General features: G+C 39.4%; 1 protein-coding gene across 1 annotated transcript in view; it reads right to left on the bottom strand.

Moving 5' to 3' along the window:
* Positions 1 to 4,037: 4,037 nt before the first annotated feature.
* Positions 4,038 to 11,117, bottom strand: part of ANXA5 (annexin A5) — a 29,082-nt gene continuing 22,002 nt past the window's right edge. The window contains exons 10-13 of the mRNA XM_075200322.1: positions 8,745 to 8,840; positions 7,613 to 7,671; positions 5,104 to 5,226; positions 4,038 to 4,516 (exon numbers count right to left, since the gene is read on the bottom strand). Of these exons, the coding sequence (XP_075056423.1) occupies positions 4,454 to 4,516; positions 5,104 to 5,226; positions 7,613 to 7,671; positions 8,745 to 8,840 (341 nt within the window). The 3' untranslated portion in view covers positions 4,038 to 4,453. The remainder of the gene's footprint in view (positions 4,517 to 5,103; positions 5,227 to 7,612; positions 7,672 to 8,744; positions 8,841 to 11,117) is intronic.

Genomic DNA, 11,117 nt, shown 5'->3' with positions numbered 1-11,117 from the left:
ATTATTGAGCAGTCCTGTTTTAGAAGTAGTTGGGTCAAAAAATTGTAATAAGTATTTAGGTCAGGACAGAAATACTTATTTAGTTGTATGCAAAGATGCCCCCTCTGCATCCAGACACTCTGCTCTCAGGCACTCTGCCCCCTCTGCATCCAGACACACTGCCCTCTCTCACACTGCCCCCTCTGTCACGCTGTCCCCCCTCCTCTGCTCTGTCACGCTGTCCCCTCTCCTCTGCCCTCTCACAATGTCCCCCCCCCTCTGCCCTCCCACGCTGTGTCCCCCTCCACTGCCCCTCTCACGCTGTGTCCCCCTCCTCTGACCCACTGTGCCCCTCCTCTGCCCCGCTGTGCCCCTTCCTCTGCCCCGCTGTGCCCATCCTCTGCTCTCCTCCTCTGTCCCGCTGTCACCATCCTCTGCTCTCCTCCTCTGCTCTCCTCCTCTGTCCCACTGTCACCATCCTCTGCCCCGCTGTCACCATCCTCTGTCCCGCTGTCACCATCCTCTGCTCTCCTCCTCTGTCCCGCTGTCACCATCCTCTGCTCTCCTCCTCTGTCCCGCTGTCACCATCATCTGCTCTCCTCCTCTGTCCCGCTGTCACCATCCTCTGCTCTCCTCCTCTGTCCCGCTGTCACCATCATCTGCTCTCCTCCTCTGTCCCGCTGTCACCATCATCTGCTCTCCTCCTCTGTCCCGCTGTCACCATCCTGTCACCAACCTCTGTCCCGCTGTCACCATCCTCTGCTCTCCTCCTCTGTCCCGCTGTCACCATCCTCTGCCACGTTCCCTCTCACTCTGCCCCACGCCAGGCGCCAGCCATAAAAAAAAAAAAAAAAAAAAAAAAAAAACACAGGGCGCCGGGACCCAGCAGCCTCCTCTCTCCTGCAGCTTGTTACTGACGTCGATATTCAGTGACAGCTGCAGGAGAGAGGAGGCTGCTGGGTCCCAGCGCCCGACGGATTGGTAAGTTTCTGTGTTTTGTTTTTTTTTATGTCTGGCCCGCGGCACCCCAGTGACAGCGGCTCCCAGGGGTGCCGCGGCGCGCAGTTTGGGAACCGCCGGTCTATGTGGATTCAATATATGCATGTAAAGGATCAGATGACAGCAGGAGGGAAGGGGGGAGGGTGGGGTCATGGTGTTTTTTTAGATTAATTCATGAGTGACCTCATAGTATTTGATCTAAAATGACCAGGTAACATGGAATTTATTTTGGAGGCCATGTAAGGTGTTTGTTACTGTATATGGCATGAAATATATATCTGCAAAATGTCGTTAATGACATCTACAACCCGAGAAGACTCCTGATTTTTCCAATTGACTGCTACCAATCAACCACTCTTAGTATAAGCCTAGTAAGTTTTTTGTGTGTTCCCGAAGGAGTTAGGCACGCGGGGGCAGGGCTTGACTAATCACATAATTTTGGCCCCACCCCCTTAACGATTGGCAGAATTTTGGCCAATTACAGCAGTATACCATAGCAAAGTCTGACAAAAAGGTCTAAAAACACTGCAGCAGCAAACTGTTTGAAAACCAATACTTGTGTCATTCTCAAAACTATTGGCCATGACTTTATAGCTCAAAGTGTGACATGATCTCGAAAGCAGTCAACACTTTTCAGAGTGTAATATAACTGGCTACTGGACGTATCTTTTACCCAACAAAAATGAATTTGAGTGTGCTTGGCCCTCAAATTTCAAACCAGGATTGTGTCTGGTGTCGACCCGCTTGTAGGGATAGAGTAAATGCCATGAATCGTATAAATTGTAAAAGCTTTCATAGGCTGAAAAGTTTGCATGACTTTTTGAACAATGAGCCACTGTATTGCAGAAGAATGCCACAGTCACCAGTGAGACACTTAAGTCACTATAAACCTTTTCACTATTTGAATTAGGTTGTCACTATTACACTCCAAATCTACACAGAACAGTGCAAGACAGCTGCTACAGTTCAAGCTCTGAAAATTCAGGTGCTAAAACATTGGCTAAGAGGACTGCCATTTATAGGGGGTTTTCACTTTTGGACAACTTCTCAATAAAAAAGTAATAAAAAAATAAATAAAAAATTCTGTAGCTCTCAATGAGACTTCAGCACCTATCAACAGGAGGTTTGGCCCACTCTTCCTGAGCAAGCTGCTCCAGGTTTGATGGGTGCCTTCTCCAGTCTGCATGTTTTTGCGCTTCCATAGATGTTCAATAGGATTCAGATCAGGGCTCATAAAAGGCCACTAGAATAGTCCAATATTTTGCATTTACCCATTCTTGGGTGCTTTTGGCTATGTGTTTTGGGTCATTACCCTGTTGGAGGACCCAGGACCTGCAACTACGACAGAGCTTTCCGATTTTGAGCAGTATGTTTTAGGTCAGACTGCCTTGTTAGTCTTCAGATTTCATTGTTCCCTGTATAGGTTCAAGGCACCCCTTTTCAGACACAGCAAAGCAGTACCAAAACTCACCCTCATCCATGTTTCACATAAGGTATGGTGTTCTTTTATTTGAAAGCTTCATTTTTTTATTTTTCATCTGTGGACATAGAGCGGACGTAACTTGCCAAAAAGATCCAGTTTTAACGCATCTGTTCAAAGGACATTTTCCCAGAATCATTGTGGCCTGTCAACATGCATTTTAGCAAATTCCAGTCTGGCTATGTGGGGTTGTTCTTTCAAAAGTGGTGTCCTTCTGGGTCTTCTTACATGGAGCATAATGTCGCTCAAAAAGCATTGGATGGTGCGATTAGACACGGACATACCTTGACCTTGGAGCTCAGCTTCTATCCCTTTGGAAGTTTTCCTTTACTCTTTCTTCCATTCTCACTATCCTTCTGTTTAATCTAGGGTCAATTTTCCTCTTGCAGCTGCATCCAAGGAGGTTGGCTACAGTCCCTTGATGCTTAATTGCTTAATAATGTTTGCAACTGTAGTCTCAGGAACATCAAGCTGCTTGGAGATGGTCTTCTAGTTCAGTGTTTCTCAAACCCAGTCCTAAGGGACTCCTAACATAGCATGTTTTCCAGGTAATAAGTGAAATAATTCATACAACCTGCAGATCTGTTACAATGTGTCAGTCAATAATGACTACACTTGTGCTAAAGCAAGGAGATAAGGAAAACATGCACTGTAAGGGCTCCTGAGGACCAGGTTTAAGAAATATTGTTCTAGGCTTTACCTTTAAACATGCTTGTTTATTATTTTCTTTCTGATAGACAACTCTGTCCTTTGAATATGGACCAGAGAAAGCAATGTGGTCACATAATGATACCAAACAGTAGAAGGACTACTTTTATCCATTTAAATATACTGAATGATTGATTAGAAGATTGAAGACATGTGTGATACTAATTCAAGAAAGCAATTAGTTTGAAATATCACTATACTCCAATTATTTATATACCCGAGACAATAGCTTTTAATTTCATCACTTCTTAGGAGGATTGAAGCTCTATTTCAATGAGCTGTAAGGGTACCAACAAATTTGTCCACATCAGTAGCTCATAACCGATAGTCTGTTGAGTATTAAACAGTAGTATTATTACAACAGAGTGGTTCCTGATGGAAGGAACACCCTCATTTGCTGCATGTTTTATTAAGAAGAGGTTGTCCACAAACATTAAATGATGGTTCTAGACATAAAAGCCAGAAGAGAGGTGCTTTACAACCCCACCTCCCCCAAACTATTTTTAATTTTTCAGGAATTTAAAAGCTGTAATGTCAAATCCTGTCAAGAATTTAATCTAATGTAGTTTTCTGTGCCTTAATTATGATTTCCCAAACCCAGTTCTCAGGGACATCTATCAGTGCAGGTTTTCCATCTCTCTCTGCTGGAGTACAGGTGTATTCATTACTGAATGACACATTGTAACAGATCCACAGGTGATATAATTATTTCCCTTGCCATCTGGAAAACCTGCACTGTTATGGGGCCCTAAGGACTGTGTTTGAGAAACACTGGCCTAAGTAATGTCTGTAAATACTGTTCATTATTAGGCCTTTGCTTACTCTGTGTATAAGAAGTACTATGAACTACTACACCATTCATGACAAATAATAATTTGAAATAAAGAAGTTTATTACTTGTGAAGGAAGGATGCTTTCCACATTTGCTTACATTATTTCACAGACCTGACTGGACATGGTATTAGTTGGCAGTAGGTACAAAATTCCACACATTTGCAGAATTAGAAAGACTGAAAACGGTAGCTACGGACTTCAATGTTGAGAGGATTGGAAAACCAGATACATAAATATTGAATCTGTTATTTGGTCAGAATATATATAATAGCACCAGCAATGGGGTCATAACCTACAAGTAACCTCTTAAATTGGACACTGTTCTGCACTTCTATTTACCATGTGCAGATCATATTATGCTAAAGTACAGGAGTAACAAAGCAACTAGAGTATAGAAATAGTAATCGCTCTGGTATGATATACAAAGCGGTTTCCTTCTTGTCAGCTGAAACATTACTCATCATCCCCACCACACACAAGGAGAAGTGTATTCCTGTAATCTCCAGATGTATCACCCTGTGGAGAGGAAAACCACCATTAGATACAGTAACACACACTGAACCACAGTTATCTTAAAAAGTACAGGATAAATGGGTTTGGCTATATTATGTCCATCTGTGTTTACGATAAATTTCTCAAAACTATCAAATGCCTGGAAAAAAAAAAGCCAACTGGAGGATTTTCTGCCTCCACAATGTCTAACTCGTATAAGTGGGATTATTCTGGGATGCCTGGCCAATCTGTAGACCTACTTTGTCGCACCACCCTGGGAGCCGTATTTGGCCAACAAAAAGAACTAACAGAAATCCAATGCACGACATCTAGAGTGTGAAGCATCACCTCCTTAGCCTTCAGAGAGGTGAGCAGAAGGATAGCACTACAACTTGGTTAATGTAAAAACTGGAAACTACCGAGCATTTAAAAATCCCTTTGCCCATCACTTATGGGGAGTATTTTCTTCCCTACTAGGGGTGGAAGATAAAGTCTTTGGCCACTTAAGATAAAGTTATTTCTCCTTCGGCAGTATGAAATTTGCTTAAAAAAGGAGATCTTTTCTCCTGTGATTTATTGAAATGGAAATACAGGTCTCATATTTGTTTTACCTTAATTGCTTGGAGAAGAGATTTTCCATAGTGCTTTCTGTATTCTTTCCTTATGTCAAGCATATCAACCTCACTCCGGGAAACCATAACTCTTATCAGGGTGCAATCATCAGTGCCAGCTCCCTATACAAGGTAAAATGAAGAGATCAGTGGTCAATACATCACAATAATACCAGGAATTGAATATAGTGTCAGTAAGGTTAATAGGTGTGGCAAATTTAAACTAATTCTCTATATAGGATATTTCTTTAAAAAAAACCACAAAAAAAAAAAACCACAATCTATAGGCAAGAATGGAACAGAGCCCCCGCTAGTCATATAAATGACAATAGAAGAGCACATGCTTTGCTTTATGAACCAGTATTTGAAAGCCAGTCTCTCACATGAGAGTGGACCAGTTCTATTAAGCAGAGTTCTAGAAGCATATTGCAGGTTTTAATATTTCAATATAACTTAAATAATGTGCATGTTTGGGGTCATAAAAACACTTCTCTACATCACTTGCTTGTTACTTTTTAGTTAATTTAAAAGCTATTTATTCATAAAGGGTAATCCAGTCTAATATACAAGTTTTTTTATATAAAAGCGCAACTAAAAACTGTGATGCATTATTTAAAAGCTGCAAAACCATAACAGATCTTGAGATGCTTCACATTGTATTTACATATGCTCTGCGGGTGGGTGTAAGCTATTGTTCTCTGCTATCAGCCATTTGAGACAAAAATGTCTGCATGCATTCTGCAATAGGATCACTCTCTGGAAGTCTGTTGTGCATCTACCTCATGATCAAAACATACCATCAAATATACTCTATTCTGATAAATTCTTTGAACTTTAGTTGTCTATTTGTGAATTACATTGAAATATTTTTATTTTTTTTTTTAAAGATTTTATTTTTGCAAGGGTCAACCAAAAGTAACATTCTGTATAGCTACATTGAAATATTTTATATGTGCCAATGTGAATTCAATTTAGTGGTCTTTTACAGCCCACTTCAGCCTGTACATCAATTAAATACAGTCACAAATGGACTGATCCTGCCACTCAAGGGCAAGGCAACAGTATCCCCCTACGTGTGTGGCAAAATGGAACGAGATGCACTCAGTTGCATAGTTAACCACTACTATAAACCAGTGCAAAATCTAAGCTTGCAAACCCCCCTCCCCCAGCCAATATCACCCACTACAAACCGATGTTTAACCTGGGATGCCTGACTTTCTGTTTTACCAAATTAGAAAGTCTCTAACCCAGTAAGTAGTACTAATAAACAAGATTTGCTGATGCTTCTAGGGTCACAAGGAGAAATATGAAATACTGAGCTTGTGCAGCACACAGAAGTCACACATATAGTATTGCTAAGCCAATGGAATTGGCTGATATTGGGCCACGTGCCTAGATTACTTTGAACACTAAATGGGGCCTATGGCGACAGTCAGAAGATGACCAGAAGATGCATTTAACAACATGCCCAATAATGATCAAATTGATTTCAGTCTTCCTACTATATGGTATTGTAGTCATTTTAGGGCCACACACACTGCAACATTGGTCCGACTGCCGATACTGGAGCATGTGGCTTGCATAATCATCATCTATTTATATAGCGCCAGCAAATTCCGTAGCGCTTTACAATTGGGAACAAACATTTATAAGACAATACTGGCTAATACATACAGAGAGGTAAGAGTGCCATGCTAGCAAGCTTACAATCTATGGGACAATGGGAGTTTGAAACAGAGGCATGTGCTAAATCATATTGCACATTTGACCAGCTAGAATGCAAAGGTAAGAAGTATTGAGTGGGCTGTGTGATCAGTCACACAGCAATGTTGGTCAGAGGGTTGTCGTCTTGTGTTAGCTGTGTAGAGGGTGGTATTAGGGTAACCTAGGGAGATTAAGATGCTGGTTGAGGAATATTATAAGCTTATTTGAAGAGGTGGGTTTTCAGAGAACGCTTGAAAGTTTGAAGACCAGAGAAAAATCTTACTGTGCGAAGGAGGGAATTCCACAAAGTGGGTGCAGCCCTTAAATAGTCCTGTAACCGGGAATGAGAGGTTGTGATGACAGCAGAAGAGAGATGCAGATCTTGTGCAGAACGGAGGTGTCAAGTCGGGAGATATTTTGAGACAAGTTAGGAGATGTGTGCAATTTTGGTGACGGCCTTGTATGTGTTAGTAGAAGAATTTTATATTGGATTCGTTGAAATACAGGCAACCAATGTAGAGACTGACAGAGTGGCTCAGCAGAGGAAGAACGGTTTGCAAGGAAAACCAATCTAGCCGCTACGTGCAATAATATGGAAGTAGCCAGATGTTTAGTTACGAATTACTTTTCATATAAGAAGAGGATAAGTTAGTTGTTGCAGACAAAGGTAGCCATTAATTCATAACTAAAACAACTTTTAAAAATGAAAGAATATCACTATTTTTTGAGACTCGGGTACTCTGCACCACACACACAAAGTAAATAACAACAAAACACAAGCAGTAGTGACTTGAGGTTTACTTACTCTCATTGCACTGTAGAGAGTTTCTGCTAAATATCCAGGAACACTTCGGACACTCTTCACTGAAAAATAAAGGGATTCAATTTTGTTAACTAAAATAATTGTTTTTAAACTAAATTAAAAGCAGTTATCAACAGCTCCAAAAAACATAAGAGAACATGATAATACCACACAAATAGAGTTCCTCTACAGTTACCACCTTCAAATCAGTTAACCTAGAAACCGGATATTCTTAAAACAAAAAAACACGTTGAAATGGGTGTATGGCTAAAATGAATATGAACATTAGCAAATATTCATTCTTTAAAATCGCATTAATATAAACATGTTTCATACAGAATAAAAGTGACGATATACAGCTTTAATCATATGTATAGTTTTCTTTTTGTTTGCTTGTTTTTTGTTTTTTTTATCTATAGTGTACAGATGATATTTATATACCATATAAGAGCATTTATATTGCCATGCAGCTGGTATCATATAATATAGGATATACCAAGCGCAGGCTTATTTTTGCTCAAAATATTGCCTTATGTTGTCTTGGCAGCTGTCCATCAAGTCTATTTAAGGCACATTTGGGTGTGGCTCACAAACTAAATGTAAGCCACTAAACCTGGGAGGTGAGTGCATCTGATTTTAACTGCATTTTATTGGTGTTTAAAGCATAGAGGTCAGTGTAGGACCTGCATATAATGAGGTACCCTTGATGCTGGGACACAGGCTTAAATCTTCTGATCAAAATATGAACTAATACCTCATGTTTTCATTTTGCTAGATACACACAGATAAATAGTGTTAAGGACAAGCGCAACAATTGTCTTTTTGTTTTGATGCCCAAGTAGTACTTTTCCATAGATCCTTACTGTGGCTGCAGACATTTACATATAATTATACACTGCCTTTAGCAAAAATTGCTTACCTTTACCAAACTACATACTAAATATTACAGAGAATCTGTACAGAGAAGGCCTTTATTTTTTTGGACTGTACTCTCTGGAAGGAACACAATGACTAACAACAACAAAGACAACTGAAGAACAGGACTTGAAAGCATAGTTTTCACAATAAGTATCATCATCAACTTACCACCATTTTAATTTTAGCAATGGAAGAAGTCAATAGTCCCAACGCTTACCTATAGCAAGAAGCAGCTTTTCTAAATGGCCAGAGGTCTCCCGGTCAATGCTCTCCTCAATCTGATATCCAGAGATTGTCATGTACTTATCAAACACTGTAAAACAGAAAGTAGTAGAGTCACTATGGATAACACAAATGTGTGCACTGGAAGCAATTTCTGAAAAATGTACATAGTATTTAAAAACAATTGTAATAAAACACTGGATCGTGAAACAATCAAAGTGAAGACAAAAGAATATATTTTTAAATATTGTGGGTCCACAATCTACATAGAAATGACTTGGCAAATAATTTGAAAATATAAAAAATAGAATTATAGATCCATTAATAATAATTTTATTAATAATAAAGGTTTTAAAAAAAAATGCAAAACTAAGCAGACTATTTCCTAGCTCTAAACACACAAGTGATGCCCAACATAATCATTCATATTGCACAATTTCCTGGCAAAGTCTTTTATGGGGTCCCAGAACCTACATTCCTCCAACATATATAGTTCTACTTTACCTGAATGCATCACCTATGTAACCTTTAGGCCTGTACGCATCCACACTCTTCCCATGTGATCCGGCATAACACCAGATCCTGCTGACAGCTAGACCCTGAATATTTGGAGGGGATTTCTGTTGCTTTTTACCCAAGTCCGCACACTCCCCAACTAGTACAATTGCTAGGCTCCCACTTGCATCCAGTGCCAAACTTTAGGCTCCAGGTTAAGTATAGAAAGATCAATTTACAGACCAGCCTGAAAATTAGTAGGTGTTTGGTTTTGTGAGGCCATGCAGTTTTTTTGTGCTCTTGTTTTTTTTTTGTTTTTTTAAATAAAAAGGTCTAGTGTGCATAGTTTAACATGTCATAATGGCTTTGACCACAAGGGTGCAACATTTTGCTTCTTCTCATGGGAAGAAATAAATGGATTAGCTGTTACTTTCTGAATGCTGTTAGCCAGCACTGTACTTGTACTGCACAATTAGATTTTATGTTGGGTAACTAAAATATTTAGGGGAGCTTCAATACAACCAACATGCACCCTCAGGGGTGGTAGAGATTGGGCCACCCTGGTCAATGGGATCTGTTTTGCTAAATCAGAAATGCAATACAGGAGAGCTTATAGGCACCAAGAGAAAGAACAAAAAACGGATTGTTACCCCTCCCATGTCCCCAGCAGTGTTAACTGTTTTATTTAGCATATCGAGAGATATTGGGAAGTGGTTCAATTATATGTTAACACTGATTATATGGAATGTTGAAAGCTTCCAATTTAATAGTCATAAGCTTTCAATATTGAACATAAACGGCTCATAAATGAATTAACCATGCAAAGACATTTCAATCTCTATTCATAATGGGGAATTAAAAAAGACAAAGAAAAACAATTAAAGCTACTTGGGAAGATTTGGAATTCAACAGACAACTCCAGAAGGATTTGCTAGTGTCAGACTATACTTAACTCATTTCAAGGACCAATTAATTAAATTGAATAACTGAAATATCCATGATTAGAAAAAATATCTATATATCAGACATGAAATTTGGAGAACTTGTACAGTAGTTCATAGTTCTTAATAGATTTCCCAACTTTTAGATCCTATCTAGCATTAGTGGATCAGGACAGGACTGTGAGTAGCAACACTGTTTGATAACTGATAAACTAATTAAAACCTGTCCTGATCATACTTTAGCTTCATACATTCCCATTGCCTTGAATGCGCGACACGAAAATAACTGATGCCCATCTGTTTATTTAACTAAAATAAGATTAAAATGCTAGGCATTATATGGTTCAGTAAAATAGGCTAAACATTTACTTGCATTTAAGTTTACATGTGTTACACAAATGTACAAAACCAACTGTGAAGAAAATAACATTATGGATTGCATTTGCTCAAGGAATGTTTGGCTCTTGTCCTGTACAAAAATAGTTTCATAAAGATACTGCACAGTATTAGAAAACCTGTAAAGGAAAGGATCTCCAAAATTCTAAGAACACAAACTATCGCCGTCTTTCAATGGTAGAAATATATTTATTCCACAACCTTAGAGTGGAGGGAGGAGGGGACTGCAAACCTCATGCTGGAGATATTTTAATGCTTTCCATCTGTGAAGCCACAAAGTCTTTCCAACTACTAGAAGCTTTTCCTTAGCAGTCCAGAGTTCTATGATATTTAAAGACCCATTTCTAGTCTGGACTAAAAAAAAAAAAACAAAAAAAAAAAAAAAACCTAGAACAGGAGCCTGAAGTGTTGCAGTTCAGATTTTACTACAGCCATCGTTTTTCCACTGGTGCGTTTTAAAGGGTTATGTTCGATGCAAAATTCTCAATTAGTTCAGCAAGCCAGGGACAGGGTATCCCTTCTCAGAGGGCCGGATG

Source organism: Mixophyes fleayi, chromosome 1, assembly GCF_038048845.1.
Source record: "Mixophyes fleayi isolate aMixFle1 chromosome 1, aMixFle1.hap1, whole genome shotgun sequence".
Lineage (NCBI taxonomy): Eukaryota > Metazoa > Chordata > Amphibia > Anura > Limnodynastidae > Mixophyes > Mixophyes fleayi.
This window is presented reverse-complemented; position numbering and strand designations above follow the sequence as displayed.